Source organism: Miscanthus floridulus, chromosome 18 (assembly GCF_019320115.1).
Source record: "Miscanthus floridulus cultivar M001 chromosome 18, ASM1932011v1, whole genome shotgun sequence".
Classification (NCBI taxonomy): Eukaryota; Viridiplantae; Streptophyta; class Magnoliopsida; order Poales; family Poaceae; genus Miscanthus; species Miscanthus floridulus.
Window position 1 is genome coordinate 59,852,845 of NC_089597.1, and position 26,479 is coordinate 59,879,323.

At 43.2% G+C, this 26,479-nt stretch overlaps 1 protein-coding gene across 1 annotated transcript; it reads left to right on the plus strand.

Annotated features, from left to right (window-relative positions):
• The first annotated feature begins 20,555 nt into the window (after positions 1–20,555).
• LOC136523920 (aspartyl protease family protein At5g10770-like) lies at positions 20,556–21,370 on the plus strand. Its single transcript, XM_066517434.1, has 3 exons — positions 20,556–20,837; positions 20,904–21,121; positions 21,274–21,370. Exons 1-3 carry the CDS (start codon positions 20,556–20,558, stop codon positions 21,368–21,370), a joined length of 597 nt encoding a protein of 198 aa, XP_066373531.1.
• The last annotated feature ends 5,109 nt before the right edge of the window (positions 21,371–26,479 follow it).

Below are 26,479 nucleotides of genomic sequence, written 5' to 3' on the forward strand. Positions count from 1 at the left end.
TTAATAAAATTTATTATTTTTCCTAGGTTCAAGTTCCCACAAAATGCTTAATTAACCATTTTCTCCTATTTCAAAACTATGCAAAAATTAGGGTTTTACAATTCTACCCCCTTAAAATGAATCTCGTCCCTGAGATTCGGACGATGCTTACTCAAATAACTACGGGTATGTTTTCCTCAAATCCTCTTCTCTTTCCCAAGTAGCCTCATCTTCTGTATACCAATTCCACTGAACCTTACACATCTTTATAACTCGGCTCCTTGTAACTCTTTCTGCCGTCTCCAAAACCCTTACCGAAAACTCCTCATAAGTGAGATATTCCTTAACTGTAAGCTCTTCTAACTGTATCTGCTCCTTAGGTATACGCAAACACTTCTTTAGCTGAGACACATGGAACACATCGTGCACACCTGCCAAACTCTCAGACAATTCCAACCGATAAGCTACTTCACCACACCTCTCTAAAATCTTGAAAGGCCTAATATACCTTGGTGCTAACTTCCCTTTCATGTTAAACCTTCTCACACTTCTCATAGGTGACACCTTCAAGTATACATAATCACCTACTTTGAAAACCAATTCTCTTCTCCTAGTGTCGGCATAGCTCTTTTGTCGAGACTGAGCCACTCTCAAGTTATCTCTGATCATCCTTACTTGCTCTTCTGCGTCTCTTAAGACATCTAGTCCAAACACTTGAGTTTCTCCCATTTGATTCCAAAACAACAGGGTTCTACACTTTTGTCCATACAACGCTTCAAAAGATGCCATATTGAGACTCTTTTGATAACTGTTGTTATACGAGAACTCTACATAAGGCAAACTCTTGTCCCAACTGGTACCGTACTACAATGTACAAGCTCTCAACATATCCTCCAATATCTGATTAATCCTTTCATTTTGTCCATCTGTCTGTGGATGATATGCTGTACTAAAATTCAACTTGGTTCCCAATGAACTATGTACTTGCTGCCAAAAATGAGATGTAAATTGGGTACCTCGACCAGACACAATTTTCTTGGGAACTCCATGTAGACAAACTATCCTCTCCATATATAATGCAGCCAATTGGGGTCCAATATAGGTAGTTTTGACCAGTAAGAAGTGAGCAACCTTAGTTAACCGATCCACTATTACCCAGATTGAATCATAACCTCTTTGAGTGCGTGGTAACCCAACAATGAAATCCATACCAACTTCTTCCCACTTCCACTCAGGTATCTTCATTCGTTGTAGCAATCCTATAGGTCTTTGATGTTTAGCTTTGACTCTTTGACATGTATCACACAAAGCCACATATTCAGCAACATCTCTCTTCAGTCTGTACCACCAATACTTCTCTTTTAGATCTAAATACATCTTAGTACTCCTAGGATGAATAGAGTAAGCAAACTCATGTGCCTCACAAAGAATTGCCTCTCGTAAAGCTTTATCCTCAGGCACACATAGTCTCTTCCCAGACCACAGAGTTCCATTGTCATCCATATGGAAACCTGGTGCCTTACCAATCACTATGTTTTCCGCTATCTCTTTTAACTTCGCATCCTGTAACTGTCCCTTACGTATTTCCTACTCCAATTTAGGCTCCAACACCAACTCCACTGCATTAGTGACAAAGCCCAAATTTAGTCATTCAAACTCAGCACACAACTCTCTTAACATAGGTGTCACTTGCACCTCATTGGCATAACTCTTCCTACTAAGAGCATCGGCAACAACATTCGCATTTCCAGGATGATAGTGTACCTCCAGATCATAATCTTTGATCAACTCTAACCATCGATGCTGTCTCATATTCAGATCCGTCTGAGTGAAAATGTACTTTAGACTCTTGTGATCAGTATAGATGTCACTCTTATGCCCGATAAGATAGTGCCTCCAAATCTTCAGAGCATGAACTACTACTGCTAACTCCAAGTCATGAGTGGGATAATTTAACTCATGCTTTCTCAACTGTCGGGAAGCATAAGCCACTACTCTGCCTTCTTGCATAAGAACACATCCAAGACCTTGACTAGATGCATCACAATAGATAGAAAAGCTCTTGTTCAAATCAAGCAAAACCAATATTGGGGCTATAGTTAATCTCCTCTTCAATTCTTCAAAGTTAGCCTGACACTTTTCGGACCACACAAACTTGGTATTTTTCTCCAACAAAGCTGTCATAGGCTTGGCAAGTTTAGAGAAACCTTCTATGAACCTTCTATAGTATCCAGCTAATCCTAAAAAACTTTAAATCTCTCCCACATTTGTTGGTGGTTTCTAATTCAATACATCTTTCACCTTGCTTGGATCTACTGTGATTCCACCATTAGAGACAACATGGCCTAGGAAAGAAACTTCCTTCAACTAGAATTCACTCTTGCTTCGCTTAGCATACAACTTGTGTTCTCTGAGCTTCTACAAGACCAACCTCAGATGTTCAGCATGCTCTTCTTCTATTTTGGAGAATACCAATATATCATTGATGAATACCACCACAAACTTATCCAAAAACTCCATGAACACCTTATTCATCAAGTACATAAAGTAGGCAGGTGCATTGGTCAAACCAAATGACATAACGGTGTACTCATACAAACCATACCTCGTAGTAAAAGCTGTCTTGGGTATGTTAGTTGCACGAATCTTCAACTGATGATAGTCAGAACGAAGATCAATCTTAGAGAAAACACAAGCACCTCTCAATTGATCAAACAAGTCATCAATTCTAGGCAATAGATACTTGTTTTTGATAGTAACCTCATTGAGTGACCGATAATCAACACACATCCTCTGAGTACCATCCTTCTTATCAACAAATATCACTGGTGCTCCCCAAGGTGATGAGCTAGGATGAATAAAACCTTTCTCCTATAACTCCTTTATTTGTTTCTTAAGTTCTTCTAATTCATTAACCCCCATTCTATATGGACGCTTAGCTATAGGTGCGGTTCCAGGTAATAATTCAATAATAAACTCAATGTCATGGTCTGGTGGCATATCTAGCAAATCATCGAGGAACACATCTAGAAATTCATCAAGCTGGTTCACTATGGCTGTCGGCTGTGCTTGTACTACCACATCAACACTGATTCTTCCCCATTTGGTGCAGTCACAACAACTACCTTCTCCTTACATTAAATCACTACTTGCTATTGCTTCATCTAGTCCATACCCAGAATCACATCAATACCAGATGCTCTCAACACAATGGGGCTCACTTTGAACTCTACCCCCCTTAAGAATAGACTAGTTGGAAGACAATGATATGAAGCTTGCATACTTCCACCTGGTGAGTTTACTAATATGGGATTTTGCATGGCACATAATGGTATGCTATGGTTTCTAACAAATGCTTGTGATATGAATGAATGCGAAGCTCCAGAATCAAAAAGAATAGTGGCAGGGGTTGAGTTAACATCAAACGTACCGAGCATGACTTCTGGCTCTACAAGCGCCGTCTCAGCAGACACATGGTTCACCTTCCCTGTGTTGGGTGCTCGCTTCTGTGGTGTTCCCTTCTGATTACTCTGCTGACCCTAGGGGTGTTTGCTGATTCTACTTCCTAGGGCAATGGTTAGCATAATGCCCAACTTCTCCACAATGATAGCAAACGTTGGGGGTACTAGGTGCACTGGTCTTCATAGGAGTGCTAGTTGGGTGTCCCTATCATGGTGTCCACATCCTAAAATGGTTGCTTACAAAGCACGCTCCCCACCCTATGTCTTTCTCCTTGCCCATAGCTTTTGTTCCTCATCGCCGCTCCTTGCTCCCTAGTGTTGAACTACGCGACTGCCCCTACTCAGCGGGGTGCTAAGCTGCCACTCACCACTGACAAGCTAGTACCCCATGATGATATGCCTCACTAGCAAAGGCCCACACAAATCCACCAGTGACCAGGCTGGTACTCATCACCACTATTGGTATTTATTAACGCACATACATAAATCCACAAGCGTATGAATATCGCTATAGCTTTCACCTAGAAGAATTCCAAGTATCTTATCCATAGGGAAACGTGTGAGATTAACTACAATCTAACTTAACTGGGGGTAGCAACAAGGCAAAGGATAAAAAGGAGCGTAGAGAGGATAACTAAGGTTCTCTAGTTCTGACTTCGGTAAGCTATGTCTCTACTACTATTCAACTAGAGATATTACTAAGAAAAGACACCAGCAGAGGATGTTTTCTTTCATAACCGGATCCTACTTGGCCTACAAATGGAAGGTGGACTACAGAGGACTCAATGAGAGTGTCACACTAGCGATCTAACGCTACATCGTGATCTACCACCGGTCCAGAATGTAGGGTGCATCCATGATTAATCCAAGTCTAACCACCACGCTTACACTTACGATTAAAAGTTTACTCCCTCTAGAATAGGAATAAAGCACTCAAAAGAGTCACAAACCTGATGAACAATATAAACAAGATGCTTAATTGAATCAGAAGTTGATTACTAGAGAAATCTCAGAAGCGAGCTCAAGTAGAACTTGACTCTGGCAAGGTACAAGCCATAGAGAGAGCACCGATAGGCTGGCGCTTCCTCTAAACTCTTCCCTCAATCTCCATCTCACTATTTCTATTTATAAGACTAGATCTATTAGAGGACTAATCTTCTCTTGATAGCTGGTGCTAATCCTGATGATGAGGATATGAATTAGGGTTTCACAATGGCTCTCCTAGAGGGGGTACAAGGTTGTATATATATGGGGTAGTGTCAATTCTAGACCCTTAGATCAAACCAACTTAAAACAACAGCGTAGATGTGATCTTCATGGCGGTGGAGAATTGACATACGAAGCAGAGGCTGACTAGTGGGCCTCCTAGGCTAGCCAGCCTGCAGGTGGGGCTGGTCGGCTCCACATGTCATGCTCTTGTGCTCTTCTTCTGTGGTTTGCCCCCTAGAGTCTTCTAGAGTCTTCCCAAGTCAGTTTCATCACGGATAAGCATGATTTACTTTGACAAATAGGTCCCCCTTGATGGTTTTTTGATTAAATCCTCCTGCAATCATAGATTCAACAAAACTCATGGAATTTTTTAGTTTGAACCCCTAGACCTATGTTTGGTGATGGAATCATGTATATATGCTGGTTATATTGATGGCTTATAATTGATGTTAATGACTATCAACAATCTCCCCCAAGCTTACCCTTTGCTAGTTCCTGAGCAAAGCTAAACTTAGCAATGGATCAGAAGTTGCTACAATGTTTTCACTCCTCAAAAGTACACATGCGTTCAATCAAAAAATTTCCTCTAGATTAGAGTAAATTGATCTGACTTTCAAACTTTCCCATATTACCTTCAACCATGGGGCTTCTTAGCCCTCACTTAGGTCTTGAGCAATTGAAAGACAAAATGATCAAGTCAAGCATTATGTCTCAAGTTCTCTGTTCCACCATTGTTCTAGAGTTTTTTATAAGTTTTTGAAATAAAACTCAGAGATTCCATTGTATGACACTCTCAAGTCTCTCAATATATGTGGTATTTGTGGATCCTGACCAAGACATAAAAATGATGTTATGCCTTTTCTCTTCCTACCACTAAGGCTTTATGTGGAGTTCGTAGGTAGGGAGAAAGCTAGAGCATATTTGCAATGCATATATTGTAAAGTCAAACAACGGATCCAAAGAGAGCTGAGTCATACAATCAAATCAAGATGTGCATGTGTGTGGATGTATGGTGGATACATATGGTGGCTAACCTAATTCTACTTTGCTCCTTGAAAACTTATCTCTCTTTTGAAACTTAAAAACATTTGCTAGAGAATAGGGGCTATCTTATTCATCTTCTTTTTCAGGTGGGCATCTGAGTACCCATTGTTTTAAATATCTCTAACACTTTTGTCTCCATGTTTTTCTCTTCTCTCTTTTTTTCTTTTTATGAATAACTTTTGCATAGCCCCATGTCTCTTTTCTGCAGCAAAACTTTTAGAGAGATAGCAACAAGAACTTGGAGCATTTATTTGGTGGATGAAAAAACTATCAAGCATGTTTTTATGTTCACTCCCAGTGTAGGAGTAAAACAATTTTAGGTAGATCTAGATGGAAGGTTTATTTTTGCGCCTACCCCTAGTGTAGGAGTAGTGCATATTTGGGTGGTGTGTATGTGATCTTGATTTTAAGAGCATGACAAATCTCTCATAAGGGTCAACAAAGCTTGACAAAACTCAATGCATAGCAAACAACATATAAGTGGAAGTTTTTCCTAGCCTAATTAACATGTATGGCTCTGGTGGGAATTTAAGCTTTGTCATACAGGAACTCATCATATAGTATTTTTGTATTTTTCAAAAGATAAATCTACAGAACTTTAGTGTCAATTGGAATAAGATAAACAGTAGCTCTGACCTTATCATATCATATCTATCAATTACCTAGACTTAGATCAAGCATATGCTACCCATGAGTTTTAAGTTCAGAGTAAATCCTTATATCAAAACAATCTTATCCAAAACTCAAAAGAATTCAAGACTAAAAATTAGGTACTTGAAAGGAATTACAACAGAGAAATTTTTCATCATTTCCATTTAAGAGATTATTCAGAGTCCTCTTTATTTTATTCAGTTCTTAGAAATCATACTTAAAGCAAACTAGACACACTCTTTTTATTTTACTACTACAGGGATAACTATTTATTTTGTTTTCATTCACCACTTTTTAACTATTAAAAAACTAAAAACTAAAATTAAGGGAAAGAATACTTACCTGGATACACGGGAGTGCTTCTCCCCCAAGCTAGCTCTTTCGATGAGGGTTTGGTGTCTTAAGTCCTACGAACCAGATTTCTCCTTGTTAAATTCATTGATCAAGTACCACGGTTTACTCATAAGATGAGAATTCTTGTGATGTCGCCTCTAATGGTGATGTCATCTTTTTTCGCCAAACCTGTTTTAGTTTTGAGTTTTGATTTTGGTTTGACAGGTTCAGAAGTTTCACTTGTAGAAATCTAGAGAATCGACTAATCTTCCCACACTTTGCTTGAAATGTGTCCTGCTCATAAAGACAATGTAGAGATCAAGTGCAGGGGCTTTGTTGGTGGGAAAACACCAACAGAACCAAAACTTCATTTATTCCTCTCTAACCTTAGGCACATCAAACAAGATGAAGTTGATGTTATGTGCTTTGTTCATTTATATCATAGGTGATAAGATCAGAAGATTGAGCATGAATGTAGCATTTGAAGACATTTGGCCAAAAGGGTTGAATTGCTTAACCCATGGAAGGATTGTCTATCTTTACATAATGTATCGAACTTTACATGATTATGACTATCATCTTCTAGAGATAGGATGTGCACTTTTCAACTTATTTGGTTAAGACTATGAGATCAAGAAAGTGGTGCTAGGAACAAGCTTAAAGAACAAAATATGTTGAGTTAATCAGGTTGGATCAAGTAAGTTGTAACTTAAATATTCTTGTTTCTCATTTATGTGCCTACCAGAATCAAAGAAAATTCTTTAAATAATGACCATTTACCTTTGGATGTTACATTTATCATTGGAGCATGATGACACCATATGACAAAGGGTAGATGACTCATGATGGTCCTTCCATTTTACTTGAAGTTTTCCTTGTTCGGCTAGCCTCGTAGTTTGAACTGTTCATGAGCTTCTTGTCTCCTAAATTGCATCTTTTCTTTCTCATCCTTTTGTCACACCATCTTTTTTTCTTTGATCCTTGACATTTTGTTGGACCTTTCTGTCTCACCCATGCAGTTCTTCCATCCATGATGAATGAGTTGTGTCTTCTTTGCACAATGTTATTGGAGTTCGTCATATGCCTTGCTTCATCTCTGATTTGAATTCATCTCATGACTTACCCAAATTGAATTGAGAGTTTCCTGTAGGGGTTAGTCTAACAAAATATTCAGTATCTACTATAGCATACTATCAGCTCAAAAATCAACCTAGACACCATGTCTAATATGATTTAGGAAGGCATTTTAACGTAAGCACCATTCTTAATTTAAAAGCCTTTGGAAGTAAAATCAGCACACCTTTTGGTTCAAGAATCAAACTAGACACTTCATCTAATTTAATTCAGGAAAATAGTTTAAACTAAGCACCATGCCTAATTTAAAATGTGTATGAAAAATACTTTCAAAACCTAAGCATATATTATAGCAAACAAAGGTAGTATGAAAGCATTATAGAGATTTACTCAAATAGAGATGAAAGAGCATGATTGTTATTTAGCAGATTGAGTATGTCTTAAAGGTAGAGACAACCAAGATAATTTAGCAATATGGCAAGAGATGTTTTTAGGGAAGTCTATCCCCTAGCTTGAATTTTGCAGCAAAATCAAGTTTGGATAAATGTGATTTAATGTTGCATGATGATTGGTTGGACATACCTTGCGTTATAATCCTTCATTCTTTTTGCTTCAAACCTAGAATGGTTAGTGACAAAAATACCCGAAGAAATATTTTCACAATTATATGGTTATGCTCATTTCACAAGGGCATTATAGCAAAAGGTAAAAAGCTCATGTTATCTCCCAAAAGTGCTTGTTTTGGGATAAAAGCTTGTCCTTGAGAAACCTTCGAATTATGCTTTAAGTTGGTGGAGTGGTTTCCCCTCCAACACCAACCTTTTTGTACCTATCTCAAGATTTATGCTAACACACAACAAGATTTGCAATATTTATGATAAACATACTGCATCTACAACCACCCTTTCAAAATCTTTATGAACAGGAAGTATGAGGGTGTTGAAGATCTCGTGTGTGATAGTAGAGAGATCAACTAATTTAGGAGATTTCTCATGCGAAGATGGATTCGATGAGATGATCATGATGTAGCTTCCATGCCCATTGATGTAATCTTCCTTTTTAAGCTCCTAGGGTTGATTCTTCATGAATGTCCATAGGCGAAAACATTGTCTTCCGCCATTCATTGTCCAAGATTTCCCTTGGATTGGTGACTGCTTGGGTTGATCTTGTCTAAGGCCTCCTCCAAACTTGCACGAGTGATGTCTATTAAGGATATTGACTTAATCCCCACCATTTGGATCTAAAATAGGTTTGGGATTCTATCCTTAGAGCTTCAGCCTCATCAACCATTCTCTACTTGCAACGACACATGAATGCTCTAGTCGTTGTCATTGCTCTTCTTGGTCTTCCTTGGATCCTTCATGATTCCTATGCTTTGGTTGTCTTAGTGGATTTCTAGGATCATCACAAGACTCAGGAGAAAGAGTATCAGGGGATTTATCGAGGTCAAGGATGGGTTTAGAGATGGATTCAGAACTTATATCGGTTGTGAGCATAGAAGGGGAGAAGATAGGATTAGTTTCTAAAAAACTTGGTTCTCCTTCTATGGAATCACTTGACATGCCACCCTTGAGTTTTTCTAGATGTTCCCTAGAGGAATTTGATTTAGGACTGCTTTCTAAGAGATCCCTTCTTGAGAGGATTATATTCACTCGAAGGTCTCTTATGTAGCAGAAAGTTTAAGTTTTTCCCAAAATCAGCATAAAAAAGATCATCCTTAATTTCAACAGAGATTTCCAATGGTTGAATTTTTTCTTCCCTTGGAGGATTTTGGGGTATTGATGGTTTGGGATTGATAGCTAAATCTTAGGATTGGAGTGCTTGTGATTTGGCTATCAAAACTTTCTCTTCTTATTTGGGAGATGATTCCTTCTCTTTCTCGGGAAGTTCATCATGAATGCTAGTGTAGGGAATGCGTCCAATAATTTTGTCAAGGATAGTCCTTGCCTTACTAGCGACTGAATGAAGGAAAGCTCCTTTAGAGGCTAAATCAAGGAATTTCATAGAATCCTTGCGAAGACCCATGTTAAAATATTGAAGAAGTACAAGGGTCTTCAATGTCAAGGTCAGAGCCAGTGGTGATGAGGTCATTAAAATGAGCCTATGATGCGCCAAGAGATTCTTCTTCCAATTGTCTAAAATTTAGAACCTCTTTTCGAAGGTTGACTACCCTAGAGATGGGAAAGAAACATAAACAAAATTTAGAGCATAGTATTTCCCAATGTCCTTGCATACTTCCTATAGTCTGTCTATACCATCGTTTAGCTCTTCCCATAAAAGAGAATGGAAACAACTTCCATCTTAAGGTTTCGTCAGACATGCCGGTGATATGCAAGCATGCACAGATCTATTCAAACTCTCGTAGGTGTGAGTAGTGGGTTTCCATAGCATTCTCTTGAGAAGGATTGTTCCCGAATCAATTTTATTAAACATGGGCACAACTCATAACCAGATGTTAGGATAGGCTCTACAGATTTTGGTGGCTCTAGGCTTGCACTCGTGGGTTTATCATATTCATATATAGGTGTGTTATCCATGCTAAAAGAAAAAATTAAAACAAAAAGATACAAAGCTAAGCTAGATTCATAGTTAACTCAGCAACTGTTTCTCCAACAACGGCGCCAGAAAGCTTGTTGGTATTTATTAACTGTACACAAATAAATCCATAAGCGCATAGATACCACTGTAGCTTTCACCCGAAAGTATTCCAAGTATCGTATCCAGAGGGAAACATGTGAGATTAACTACAATCTAACTTAACTAGGGGTAGGAACAAGGCTAAGGATAAATAGGAGCATAGAGAAGGATAATTAAGGTTCTCTAGTTCTGACTTTGGTAAGCTATGTCTTCTACTATTCAACTGGGGAACATTACTAGAGAAAGACACCAGCAGAGGATGCTTTCCTTCAGTAACAGGGTCTAACTTGGCCTACAAATGGGAGGTGGACTATAGAGGACTCAACTGAGAGTGTCACACTTGCGGTCAAACGCTACCTCGCGATCTACCATCGGTCCAGGAATGTAGGGTGCATCCACGATTAACCCAAGTCTAAGAACCACGTTTACACTTATGATTAATACTTTACTCCCTCTAGAATAGGAATAAAGCAGTCAAAAGAGTCACAAACCTGATGAACAATATAAACAAGACGCTTACTTAAATTAGAAGTTGATTACCAGAAAAATCTCAAAAGCAAGCTCAAGTAACTTGATTCCACCAAGGTACAAGACATAGATAGAGCACCGACAGGCTGGCACTTCCTCCAAACTCTTCCCTCACTCTCTGTCTCACTATTTCTATTTATAAGACTAGATCCTATAGAAGACTAATCTTCTCTTGATAGCTGGCTCTGATCCTGATGAGGAGGATATGAATTATGGTTTTAGGATGGCTCTCCTAGAGGGGGTATAAGGTTGTATATATAGGGGGTAGCATCAATTCTGGACCCTCAGATCAAACTAACTTAAAACAACGGTGTAGATGTGATCTTCAAGGCGGTGGAGAACCGACATACAAAGCAGAGGCTGACTAGTGGGCTCCCTGGGCTGAGCGGCCTGTAGGTGGGCCCATCTAGCCCCACATGTCCTGCTCTTGTGCTCTTCTTCCATGGATTGCCCTCTAGAGTCTTATAGAGTCTTCCCAAGTCAGTTTTGTCACGGATAAGCGTGATTTACTTGGACGAATGGTCCCCCTTGATGGGTTTCTGATTAAATTCTCCTATAATCATAGATTCACCAAAACTCGTGGAATTTATTAGTTTAAACCCCTAGACCTATGTTTAGTGATGGAATTATATATATGCTAGTTATATTGATGGTTTATAATTGATGTTAATGACCGTCAACAACCATCGTGGCCACTCCAGCTCAATCCCGCAAGATCCAAAGGCAATGGTAATGCTTTCACACTTCCGTCCATATTTCTTGGATTTTTCCCCTCTTCACTCATCTGAGTACGAAGCAAGCTTCCATCTGTTTACTAAGGAGCTGATGATCCAATCTCCATAGGCGCTCCTTTGATTCAGGCGACAGCACCACCACTTCCAACGCCGGCCCCACTCCACCAGAGCCTAGTCAAGAACTCAAGATGGAGGAGGAGTCCCCCAACAAGAGGAACGAAGTGGACATCCTCATAGACCATGTCTTTGTCCTTATCCTCCAATGCCTCACCACCCACTCCTTGTGTAGCTGCAAGTGTGTCTATTGCTCCTAGAACTGCCTCATCCCGTATCCAAGTACCATAAGGAGTTGCCCTAGATTATCACCAAATTCTTCTATTGCAGCTTGAAAGGCAAACGCAACTTCACCAGCATCAACGATGAATACCCCTCCTTGACCTTCTTGCCCTTCACCATTCAAGATGTTGTGATCTCAAATTGCTGCCGTGGGCTCATCCTCTACTGGTGCATTGGGTTTCACTATGTTGTTTGCAATCTAGTGACTAACAAATTGTGGGATAAAGCCCGCATGTCAGCCCCCAGAGCACAAATTGTGGGACAAAGCCCGCATGTCAGCCCCCAGAGCCAACCTCCTTCGCCACCAAGAAGACTCCAAAAGGTCTCACCCAGGGGAGGTCGGTCCAAGCCAACACCACCTGACACACAGAGTGTCAGAACAGAGCAGTCAGACGACGCCTAGGCTTCTTCGGTGCCATGACACCTTAACAGTCCACACCGGACCGCTACAAGACCCTTCTAGACTCCAGCACACATAGACCATAGACTAGAACCCTCCTCAAACCGCCTTGTACCCGACCTATCTAATTGTATAAGGGATAAGGTTAGACCTAGAGGGGGGAGGATCCGAATTCGATCACTAGACACTCCATTCCATTCCATCCACCTCTGCTCCACATGAGGGGCAAGGCAACCTAGAGAGGGGCATTGAGAGCCTCTCCTCCACCACATCCCACCATCTCCTTCCTCACCGATGAGGGGGAGACTCCACCGGCGGTGAGGCAAACCTTAGGATTTGCACTAAGCTAACCCCCTACCAAACTCTTCTTCCTTTACACTCTATTGTAATCCCCTAGATTTTAGGTGCTCTTGAGTATAAAGATCATCAGCTGCTGGCCATAGGGACCAAATTGGCATGAACCAGGATAAACCGTTGCATCTTCTTTGTGTGATTCTTGTGTTCTTGAATCCACCCGAGCCACCAGAGACCTCTAAATTAAACAACATGCTTGTCATGGTTTTGACCCTGCGACACTCACCTACAACAAGGGTTTAACAAACCCTTTGTACAAAGGTACTCAACAAGACTTAACCAATAAAAAGGAAAGACTCCAAGGATATGCATGCTTATGGGGAATCAAGGTGAGTTTATAGCAAGATTCAAGATTAACCTTTTGTAGAAAAGCTTAATAAGGATTGATCCTTACTTTTAATATTTTAGCTCCAGTAAAGTAATTATGAGTCTCACATTTGCACCTGATATAATTCATTCACTTCTTTTATCAACTCATCTTCTAATCAAGGTATTAATATTCCAGTTGTTAACTACTGATGTGAGATAGAGGATTGGGTCTCCTTCTTCGAGAAGAACGGTGATTCGAATCGATTAAGCCCTAGATAGGTTTTCCTTACCACATGCGACATATGTAGGTCCTAGACTTACACATATCAACCTTCACTCGGGTCTCCCAAAACATGAACGGGTTCACGCTATCTGAGAGTACAGTACTCCACCTCCCCTGCGCCGCTCCTGGCGGATTCATAGGATGTGTACATGCTACTCCCGCCATCTCTCCACTCCTAAGTGCATGGTTGGCCTTTCACATAATAGGAATAACCAGGGGTATCAAGCTTACCAGAGTATGTGGCCAGTACTACAAAGTCCCTGGCCACATGGTGGCCTATAATAGTACGATACTCAATCGACACAGATAGGGGCAAGCACGACCAGGCAACCCTGTCGGCTTATCCACTAGAGACATAACCCATATCACGCCCGGTCTCTAGTTAAAGCATGATCAATATTAAACTCTCAGGATATTATCTGAGTATGAAACCATCATGAATGATGAAATCACCACTCGACTCTTTAACAACTAAGCAAGGCTAAGCATATCTAACCTACTATACAAAAGGATAACAAGGAAATGGTATTAGAATATCAAGGCAGGCATGCAAGCAGTTGGTAATCACCTAAATCCTATCATATTTAATGCACAAAGCATAAGACTTAGGTGAATAATATTTGTAAAATACAAGGAAATGGTTGTATGCTCCGGGGCTTGCCTGCGGTGTCGGGGTTGTCAGTTATTCTCGAAACACCATAGCTTTCAGGCCCAACCTCCATAGAGTGAAGATCCTCCTCTAGGACTTCCTCAACCAAAGGATCACCACTCTCATTCACTAAACGTAAGTAAAGATGCATGCTTTAGAATAATGAGATACTAAGCATGGATTAAGATGATCTAACAAGATTAATTAACTAGTGTCGACACAGAATTTTTGCCTCCGTGCCGAGGACACACGTAGCAAGCTAGAAGGGTCCACTCGATGGAGCAGATATGCCTGGCTTCAGCGCAAGGGTGGTTGATCCTGCGTAATCCTCCCGAGATGTGCTAGTCAATTTGACCCTGCAATTAACAAGGAGAGAAAGCTTATCAGTAATTAAGGGCGGAATGTGCCGGTGTTGCCAGACAGTCCCGAATATATGGCTCTGAGAGCCGATATGAGAGGAAATCGACTAAATAGCCGATCCCAGCATGTTCACAAAAATGAACCGATTAAAGCTCATGGGGTTGTATAAGAAGGATCGGTTATCATTCAGAATAAATGTTATTTAAGCAAATATTAATCAATGGCAATAAGATATCAATGATGATTGGTTTATACTGAGCCAATGATTACAAGTAACCGAACTCCTTTTATTTAAAGAAACAACTCAACACCTCTTAACCATTTAATAAAGGTAAATCTAATGAACATGTTAGATCTCATCTATCGCCATGATCAGTGGGGCATGAGGTAGAATCATGCAGGCCATAGAAACAACAATAGACTCGACGACCCTAACTCATTACTAATATCAGTGGGGCATGAGGCAGAATCATACATGCCGTAATACCATAGCAAGATCATGGGGCTAACACATCTTTCAACTTATCTCTACTTTAATGATCTCGTAATGTGAACTATTCATGAAAGCATTTGATATAGACTAAACAGTCGATTCAGGCATAGCGCGCAGTTAAGGTCATGCCTTCTCAGAAGCGGGTCTACTAACTACGATCCTCACTCCATGGTGTCAATAGTGGGGTGAGAGGCAGAATCCCACAAGCCATGATGATAGGCCATGGAACGGTTTTCATTAACTAATAGATCTACTCAAGATCGGACATGCCTTAACCGCACGGTATGCACGATTAAGATTGACGCAAAACAACCGATGAAAAACATAACTCATCGCTTAAGATGTAGATTAGATTAGTTTTAGATTAGCAAACGATGAGTTAAACAAGATATAAGGCCGATTCAGATCAATCTCAATCGGGTAGAGTGATATTGCTTGTAATTAGATAAATAATGAAAGTAATAAGAAATATCGGTAACTTAATGAATCTACCAAAGACTGTCATACTAAGGTAGAGCCGATAACTTGACCTTGATCTAATTCAAGCAGTGAGGTGTGAGGCAGAATCACACAGGCCATACTTGAATTAGACAAGAATCGATAACTAGCCTATACCAGAGTCGCAGTGGGGGTCGACCGGATCGATGCAGCCATACGAACAGAGGTATAAACCATGACGGTACTTACAGACAAGCAGTGGAAGTCGACCGGATCGATGCAGCCGTACTCGCTGAAGAACTCGCCGAGATATACTCTACTCCTACTCCTAAGGGGTGGCTGGAGCCGAAAAAAGTAATTGACTTTGTATTGATTGATTGATCTCTCTTACAATAACCGGGGTTTGGTATTTATACCCGGAGTCTAAACACGAAACCTACTCAATCACGATTCGCTACAATCCTAGGTATAAAGAAAACATTCCTAATTTAAGATAACTTGGACTCTAATCTTTCCTTTTTGAGAGTCCATCACATTCCTTCCTGGCGTCCGATCGCAGCCTTTATCCTTATCTGCTGGTGTCATCTAAAGAAAGCCGATTATAATTCTTGCATCCAAATCGGCTAGTTCCGATCTGCACATAATTGATTCCTTGATGACATGATCTTGGAAGCTCTTGAGTCACCGCGGCCTTCTTTCCAAATTTCGGTGTAAACAACTAGAGTACAACTTTCCTTCACAATAGAATTAGATTCACTACTCACAAAGCAACTTTGTTGTTTATTATTAACAAGTTAGTTATGAGCACAACAAGCATATAATTAAATTGCCAAGGAACAGCAAGGGATGGGTGTTCCAAGGTGCACAATCAATTCCAAAATCACATCAAAGTCATCTAATGATTTAAAGAAATCATTTTGATATTTATTCACTTAGTTACAAGGCATTTTAATCTACCTAAACTAAGCGGACAATTTATATTTATAAAAACAGCACCAAATTTTTTGGGAAGACAGGTCTAAGCATATTAAGCATACACAAAAAATTTCATGATTTTAGGATAATTATTTTAGCCTATAAAAATCATAGAAGGTCTATTTTTTAATTAAAATATGTAATTTTTGAACCTAGCAAATGTACTGATTTTGGCAAACTCATATTTTTCCATGATTTAGCATAAGATAGCAAGCTCACACAAAAACCCTTTTCTCACCCAACCTCTCTCTACTCCCTCTTGCTTACAACTGGGACTGGCGTCGCGCCCACGCTGACCACGTCGTGCGTGGCCGTTGACCGGCGGGTACTCGCCAGCGGCTGGCTTGGCGTCTTAAGGGTGACAACGCGGCTTCTGGGCGTCCAGCAGCTGCTTGGGAGCCGCCTGTGGAAGCAACTGCGCATCACACGTGCGCAAGGCGGCGAGAGAGGGCGGTGGCCGGCGCCAAGCAGCTTGTTGCATGGCAGCTGCTTCGGTGAGCACTGTAGCAACTAAAACCGACCCCTTCTTCCATTTTCTCTCGATTTCAAGTGGAAACTTGAAGATCTCCAAAAAGCAAAGTTGTTCACCTTCATCTGCTCTTCATCTTTCTTTAAGCACCAACTCCTAAATCTAACTAGTTGAAGAGATCAAGAGGGAAGAACAGGGGGTAGAAAGAAACTGAAACTCCGAACCTTCCGTTAAACAGTAAGGGTTTGAAAAAAAAACAGTTAAGTTAGCCTCTTTGGTGAATTAAGTGGTGATTAATTAGTGAACAAACAATTCAACAAATAACACCATTGTGAAGTACAAACTTCACAGTTCAAAATGATGCTTTTGTTCGAGCAAGTTTATTAAAGAAATTCATTTTAATAAATCCCACAAAATTGAATGCATTACTAATTTCCATGACAGCAAAATATGACTCTGTTGAATTTCAATGCTGAATTCAAATTTGGAGCTCACATTTTAATGGTTTAGACTTGAATTCATACTCCATACTTGACACTAGTGTAAAGCACCTACTTTACACCTCAAAGTTTATTGGAGCATAATTTCAAGTATTTTGGTGAAATTAAAAATAGAAGGTCATAAAGTACCTTAAAAAGTTTTTGGTTTTAAACACATTTCAACACATGCAATTGCGTTACTATAAAATAAAATATTGATTTTAGTGAATGCAAGGCATGGTTAGCTACTATGGATGATTAACATGCATGATGATGACATGATCTAGTTTTAGTGATGCTTAACACCAGGGGTGTTATACTCTGGCAAGCGCGGTAGCCCAGGCACCATCAACCTCCTATGCGAGACGTTAGAGGGTGAGGCGCGTACAGAAACTACCTCGCTAGCTGACAAGAAAGCTACATGATGGCCTCGGGGGCTATGCCAACTCCCCAGACGGAGAATCCAGCCTCCCGATTGACGGGCGCCCAGGCGACACGCCCCCAAAACTAACTCTCCGGAGATAGGTCGGGAGCCGCTGAGCAGTCAACCCAACGAAGGCTCCCATCAAGCCCGTAACGCTCCCCACACCCAGACCTATGGCTGCAAAGGTCAGCTTGAGATGATCGGGCCATAGACTTCCGCAACATGGGTCAAGAAAAGAGTCAGCACCACCATCGCTCGGCTCCGATAGCTAAGCGCTTCCCATCTCACTTGGGAAGGGCCCCACAAAGGGCATAGCACTCTCATCAGCAGAAGTTATCCCCGTCATGGCTACTCGGTCACCAAAAGATTGAATACAACCCTTCATCACCATCATGAATCTGGTCATGTGAGGCCATGAAAGGCTTGGGGGATTTTGACGAGATCCTAACATATGGATATGTTAAGCCTTGTGATCAAAGGTTCCCGACCAAGAGACCCCTGACCGACCCTTCAAGGACGCCTGGGGGCTTGGTGGCTATACCCATGGGGCACGCTCGCGTGTACCCTTAGGCCAAGAAATCTAGACGAGCCCGAGCGCAACTGCCACTTTTGCTCGGGGCTCGGGGGCTCGACGAAGCCTTAAGCTTTCGATCGATAGAAGCCTGGACCCGGTCATTGGCCCCCTCCTAGCCTCCGGCACTAGCCAAGGCCGAGCACGAGAAGGTACTCCCCGACAACCAAGGCTCAGGGGCTCCCTAGCGCTGCACCGCACGCGCGGTGCTGTCAACCACTCCTCTGACAGGGTCACGCACGGGGCGTGACGTAAGAAGACAAACTCCTCCTCAGCTTCCAGGGGCTCGACGGCTCCTAGGCTCACGCGTTAGCCCCTCTAGCTGGCCTCCTTCGCCACCAAGAAGCCTCCAGAAGGCGCACTTGGGGGAGCTCGGTCCAAGCCGACATAGCCTGACACTCAGTGTGTCAGAACAGAGCAATTGGATGATGTCGAGAGCTTTTTTGGCTCCACGACATTGCCACGGTCCACACGGCGCCATTGTAAGACCCTCCTGGACTCCGACACATGTAGACCATAGGCTCAACTCCCCCAAATTGCGATGTACCCGACCTATCTCGGAATATAAGGGATAGGTCAGATCCTAAGAGGGGGGACGATTCCACGCAGATCATTCGCATCCTCACCGTTCCACTCGAGCTCTGCACCGAGAGCAAAGCAACCCAAAGAGGGGCACTGAGAGCTCCTCCACCACATGTGTCGTCTTTCTCTTGTACCAAGGCTCCACCAGCGACGAGGTGTTCCTAGGATCAGCATCGAGCGATCCCCTACCAAATCTCTCTCTTTCTCTTGTACACTCTGTTGTAACCCCCAGATTATGGGTGCTCTTGAGTATAAGGATCATCAGTTGCTAGACGTAGAGCATCGATTAGCCCAAACCAGGATAAACCATTGCGTCCCCTCTGTGATTCTTATGTTCTTGAGTCCACCCGAGCCACTGGAGACATGCACTCTGACACCACCTCAAACAACATTGCTTGTCGCGGTTTCGACCCAACGATAGCTGCATTCCTTGATGTCCTGTTCCATAACATCATGTGACGTAATCAAAACATAGAATTGGATTCCTTCTAAATTCCTATGAAATCCTAGAATACAAACAAGCCGAAGGATGGGAATCTAATGCAAGAAGTTTCAAAAAATAATCTCAGAACTGTTCACCTAGGCTTATGTGTCCTAACTCGTTTTATCCAAAGAAGCTAGCTTTAAGTACATGTTCGCCTAGGCTTTTGGATCATCAACTACCAATGCGGCAAATGATAAGTACATGTGATATCCTTAGAGCAACTCCATCAAGGCCCCTACTTGATCCCCATTGCTAAATATGGGTGCCCAGATTGAATACCTTACTCCAGCAACTCCATCAAACGCGAACTTTACACGAACCATTTGTTTGTTAACTTTTCGTTACAAATGGACACGACAAGAAGCAAATGACAACGTTGCCATGTCTATATAAGAAGGCTGATCTTACAAGCAGTAGTGTGTACAAGTTGTTGGAAGGCTAGCCGCTGGATTAGCTGTGCTACGTAGTACTGGTCATCTAGTCTCTTCCTCACCATATGGCTTCGACCATGCATCTGACACTTGTGCTTCTATGCCTTGTCGTCAGTCACGCTCATGGGTCAAGCCGCGTCCTCCGATGGTCTGACGATTCAGATGTCTCGCCGTCGACGACAAGTTGCCCGTCGATCACTTCAGGTGCAACGCGCTGTATAACTAATCTACTTGGTCGCACTTGGATGCACGTGAACGTGAGCAACTCCACACCGCACGAGGCACGACGCTGACGCATATTTTACTACCTTCTGATACTTTTGCAGGACATACCAACGGCAACAAGCTGCCAGTCGTTCACCGGCTGAGCCCATGCTCTCCCCTCGCCAGCGGCGGCGCTCGGAAGCATGGCAAGCCATCGCTGCATGAGATCCTTCACCGCGACAGTCTACGCCTGCGATATCTATCTCAAGTCCGAGCCGCTACGGCTGCCGCTGCCGCTGCACCGCCCCCGTCACCGTCAGCAGACACGCCAGCATCAGGCCTGTCCGTCCCCGCCACACAGAGCGTCGTCGCCAGCTTCCTCGGATTGTTCGAGTACACGGTCCTCGCTGGTTACGGCACTCCAGCGCAGCAGCTCCCCCTGTTTTTTGACGTCAGCGGCCTGTCCGACATTCGGTGAAAGCCGTGCTTGTCTCGGTCGTCCCGAGGGGAGCCGTGCGACGTGGGGTTCGACCCTTCCAAGTCGTCCTCGTTCCGCCGCGTGCCGTGCGGCTGGCCGGACTGTGGGTACTCGTGCTCTACTGGTGGATCGTGCACTACCACGTTCCAGAACTCGACTTTCGTGTTCGGTAACGGCACCGTCGTGATGGACAACCTCACGCTCTCGCCGTCGGCAACCTTCGACAACTTCGCCGTCGTCTGCTTGCAGCTCGACAACGACTTGTTCACCGACGACGCGGCCGTTGGGAACGTCGACCTCCGCCTCAGTCGCCACTCGCTGGCGACCCGTGTACTGAACTCCTCACCCCCCGGCACGGCGGCGTTCTCGTACTGCCTCCCAGCGGACACCGACACCCACGGCTTCCTCACCATTGCTCCAGCTCTGTCTGACTACTCCGGCCACGCTGGCGTCAACTACGTGCCGCTGGTGACCAACCCGACTGGGCCCAACTTCTAATTCGTCAACCTCGTTGCCATCGCCATCAACGGCAAGGACCTTCCGTTCCCGCCAGCCTTGTTCAGGGGCAACGGGACGCTGATCGACTCGCAGGCGGCGTTCACCTACCTGAACCCGCCCATCTACGCTGCTCTCCGCGACGAGTTCAGGAAGGCGATGGCGCAGTACCCACCGGCGCCTGCGTTCAGCGATCTTGACACGTGCTACAACTTCACCTTGACCGAGTACATCTACCTCCCGAACATCACTTTCAGGTTCGGGAACGGCGAGACCATGCATGGTCCTCGACGACAGGCAGTTCATGTACTTCTTCCGCGAGCACCTCACCGACGGCGCCCCCTTCGTGTGACTCGCGTTCGCGGCATCACCCGGCGAGAATTTCCCCTGGAACTTCATTGGAACCCAGGTGCAGCGGACCAAGGAAATCATCTACGACGTACGCGGTGGCAAGGTTGCCTTTGTTCCCAGCCGTTGTGGCCTGCGTTGATGATGCTCCAAATTGACTGTCGCGTGTACTTTATTGTCCTAGTTGCTGTTTCGCGTTCCTAGTTTCTTGCATTTGACTTCACACTTCTAGTTGGCATCAAGGTTTTAAATAGCCGACTAAGTCATTTAGCTTTCTATGTCCAAAAATAGACTATAGCCGGCTATATTTGGCTATAGCGGCAGCTAAGAGCTAACTTATACATAGAAAACCTTAGCTAAATCCTTCTCAAACAGCTATAGCGGGAGATAACAGAGGCTATAGCCAGAGATTTAAAACCTTGATTTACATGTTTAAGTATTCGTGATCATATGAAGTTGTTCTGTGTGATAATTGTTATACAATTTCATTATTTGGACCCGTACAATGCTATTATCCTTTATTTTTTCACTTCTATATTTCAAGTGCCTTAATTTTAAGATAATTTTAGGTAGCACTCTTGTACTCCAATTAGTACAAGTAAATTATCACGTTTATGATTTGTTATTTGTCTTTGTGTCATAACTTATCAATTTTTTTTCTTTATCTGACTATAGAAATAATTGTAAATTATTAAATCGTCTTTGTACCAACACATATCAGATTTTGTCAGGTTTGTGATCGTGTCTAACGGGTTTTTATTCTTGGAACCAAAAAATTGCAAACCGTGTGTCTACAGAAATTGTAACAAACTAAAACTGTAATTTTAGTATAAAATATATACAATAACCGTCGCCTAATAAAAGAACTAAATTTCAGACACCTAAAATATAGCAGATTCTTTATTTTTTTGGAAAAGGACAGCAAAAGATCAATTTTTGTTAGACGCGGAAAAAGAGAATAAAATAGATAAATGTTTACTACCACTCCAGCTAGCTCGACTTTTGGAAGGCCGAAAAAAACTACTGGAAACTCTTAAAAAAACACCTAACTGGGCCGCGGAAAATCTTTGCAAAGAATATGGCCTATACCATTTCCAGATTGCTTTTACAAAATGTGCATATGCGATCACGTGGTTAGTTTCTCTGGTTCAGGTTACCGGTAGCCATAAGTACGGCACACATATGTTTATGATAGTGATAGATGATGTCCTGTGTATATCATTAAAAAAAGCTTTAAGATTGTTGATGCTTAAGTACGTAAGATGTGATTTCTAAATTATTTTGCTAATTATACATCTTGATCATTTTCTTAATAAAATATTATATTTTTGTTTCTGAGAGTTTGTATGCAGTTAATAAGAAAGCAAATTAAATTAACCAATGTTAAAAAGTCGTAATTAATACATTCACATGTTATAATCAGAATAAATTGCATATGCGCACGAGTTTACAGTATATTTATTGAAAACATAAATATATATGAAAAAAAGGATATTGACTATAATGGTATAGTAGCAACTACCATCCCTTAATCCACCAAATTTATTTTTGGAAAATAAAATGCCCTAGTGTTCTTTATCGGACTAATCTATTATATGCATCCACCTATTCATCTATTACATATACAACTCAAAAACTTAACATCAGATATACCGGTTTCACCTAGATCCCGCCGTAGGCCTCAGCTTAATTTTGGATCCTTGCACATTGCTTTAACTAACATGGAAACAAAACATATATCTCCGATGACCATCTAAGTTGCTGATAGGCCAATCGACTGAGTAACTGAGACTACTATATTATACTTGATTGACGCTTCTATATTTACTACCCAGAATATAGCAACTTTAAACAACGGCCGTTTCTTTTTTTCCATCGAAGAATACTTTGGTCAAATCAAAATTAACCGTTCATAAAATTTACATGCACAAGCAGTAAATAAGACAGAGAGACCTCGCAAGGCAGGTTATCATTGTCATATTAATTAATATATAAATCAACTAAGCTTCACAGCGGCTGAACTTTGGGATCATCATGATTATATAAAAAAGAATAATATAGAACTTCCTTACTCCTTGGTAGGGATGAAAACGGTATGGATATTTTCCGACCATATTCGAAACCGAATCCGTTTAGAGGGGTTGAGATCTGTCCGTATCCAAGTCCGGATATCCAACATCCGATACCGTATCCGTATCCGAATACTCAAATCGCATATTTATGATGTCGATATCCAATCAAATCATATCCGACATAGTTGACACTATCCGTATTCGAATTCGAATCCAGACAGAAATATAAAAACAAATGTAATATCGGTGATATCCGTCCGTATCCGATCTGTTTTCATCCCTACTCCTTAGGCTTCATGGCACTATTTTAGTATTTTACAGCTACTATACTAGGCGTCAATGTACTTGACGGTGACGTGCGGGGCGAGCTCCTCGAGGCGGAGCCGTTCGATGCTCATCGAGGAAGTCCTTTGTACACGGGGCCGATCGAACCGGTCCTTTGTCGATAAAGTGGCTGATGGAGATGTGAGCTTCACCAACGTGAAGGCGTGCAGACCCGAGACCGAGAGGTGTGGCCAGCGTCCGGAATTCAATTTTTTTATAATTTGACTTTTTTTAAAAAAATTATGTTTATCTTGAGAGACGTAAACTCATCTTTAGACCCTATGAATCGGCATCAGGACTCATGACGCCGAGATAACATGTCTCGGCGCCACAGATCTTGGCTCCGAGGTGCCTGACCAAGCACAACAAGTAGATGACGTTGACGTAGCCGGTACCTCGATACCAGAATACATGGCTTCAAAGTTGACCTCACATATCTTGGCGCCGAACTCGGCGCCAGATGGGCGCACGTGGCAATGTCATTACTGTCTGCTTTATCGCGCAACGAAAACACACTAGCAGTCTGGGAAATGAAGTCAGCAACCACGGATCCTTTCTCATCAGAGCAAGGTTAATAATACAGCCGGTTTACTGGCTGTAAGGTTTCTTGCAGCCTTCTCTCAGCCGTTCATATAGTAGTTAGCTCTTTACAGTTAATACATGGCCCACTTGTCTCTCTCACAGACTTTCTTGGTTCTTGTGCCCAAGCCGGCTGTAAGCTTACAGCCCGCTTCTCATCTCTCTCCTTCCCTCTCTCCTCCACCTCAGCATTTAGTCGACTTACCGCCTGCTATTATACTTTGCTCTCAAGGAAAAAGAGCACTAGCACCCAGTTCCCTCTCTCCTCCCTCGCTGCCACTATTTTGTCCGCTCCGAGCTGAGCCAGCCCTTACTGTGCCCGCCATGCCTACCCCTCCCCGCCGGCCAGCGCCAGGCCCCCGGCCCTTCTCTCTCTCTCCTCTTCTGTCCTCTCTCTCTCTCTCGTGTCCTAGTAAAAGAAAAGACAGTTTGATTGCACAGCCCACCACTGGGTGAGACCGAGATAAACTAGCAGCTAGAGCTAGCTAGCTAGCCATGTGTGACTACTTCCTGCAAAGGATGGAGGGCGACCAGCACCACCGGGCCGGAGACCTCACGGACGTTCGCCACGCCGGCCGCGCACTTTCGCCGCGCCGCCCTCCGCGGTGGCGGCGCGCGCTCGCCGCATCCCATGTCCACGACGGTCGCCGCTTGCCGTGTCCGCGACGGTAGGCGCTCGCTGTGCAGCCCTCTGCGGGGGCCTCACGCACTCGCCGCATGATGTGCCCGAGATGGCTGCCCGCTCGCCGTGTTGTGCCCACGCCGGGCGGCTGCTCGCCATGCCGCCCCACACGCTGGCAGTGCACGCAGACAGCGTTGGCGGTGATGCGTGAGCTCGCCATGCCAGCCGCGCACGCTCGCAGCGTTGGCCGTAGGCCTCCCGCTTTGCACGCCGTCAACGGGACGCAGCAGGGAGGAGGCCCGGACGAACACCCTCGCCTCGGGTCGCATTGAGGTCGCGTGGGAGAACACGGGTCCCGCGGCCCCTGCTCAGCCCACGTGAGCTTGTCTCCAGGGGGGCTCATCTCCAGCGTGGCTGCAGCGAGCGACGACGGACGGTGACGCTCAGACTGCTGTTGTGTCTTGCCGCGATGCTGCCGAGCCAAGCTTGGCGTGGGCCTTCCTCTCCTAGCGCGAGGGCTTGTGCAGGCAAGCCCTGCCGAGGATGGCACGGCGACATTCGAGGCCATCGCGGGCAGGCCCCATGGGAGCGCGGCGCGGTGGCGCGTGAAGCCAACGCAGAGAGGCAGAGGAAGACCTATCTGCGTGCTTGCCTAAGTAAAATATTGATACTTTATGTTTGATTGGACATGAGCCATCGGATCCGTGTTAAACGGTGGAGTGCTAGTGCTCCTTTTCCCGATGGCAAAGGATGCGTGGTCGCTGACTTTAGGCTGCGTTTAATTTGCGAAATGAAAATTTTTTAATGTCACATCGGATGTTTTAGATGTTGGAAGAGGTTTTTGGATACTAATAAAAAAAACTAATTATATAATTCGTCTAGAAACTGCGAGACGAATTTATTAAGCCTAATTAATCCGGCATTATCGCATGTTAGTTACTGTAGCACTTATGGCTAATCATGGACTAATTAGTCTTAAAACATTCGTCTCGCGATTTCTAACCAAACTGTGCAATTAGTTTTTTTTGTCTATATTTAATACTCCATGTATGCGCCATAAGATTCGATGTGATAGTTTGAGGTGGAAATTTTTGGGAACTAAACCAGGCCTTATTTCCCGGGCTGCTAGTGTGTGTTCTCAATGCGCGGTAATTGCATTGCCGCATCCCGGCGCCAAGATATGTGGCGTCGATCTCGGTGTCATGTATTATGATGCTGAGGTATCGGTCACGTCAACGTCTCCTAAGATACCCTGCTGTGCTCGATCAGGCACCTCGAAGCCAAGATCTGTAGCGCCGAGATGTGTTTTCTCAGCGCCATGAGTCCTGACGCCGATCCCCAGGATCTAAAGATGAGTTTCCGTCTCTCGGTGGGCTAAACGTAAATTTTGTTAAAAAAAAGGTTGAATTGTAAAAAAATGGGTGTCCGGAACAGGTCATCCAGCGACAGCAACAGTAGCCGAAGCGGGTAAAGGAAATCGCCGGTGAAAACACTCCTTGTTTTGCCGGCAGACATGCTTGTGCCGGAGTTTCCGACTTGGCCGTGCCTGATCCATTTGTCGGGTGGTTTGGAATTAGATTGCAATTACAAAATACATCATAAAGACAAAATAAAGGGGCGGATAGAAGCCATTAGGGAGAACGAAGTTTTTTCAGTTCGACCGTTTACTC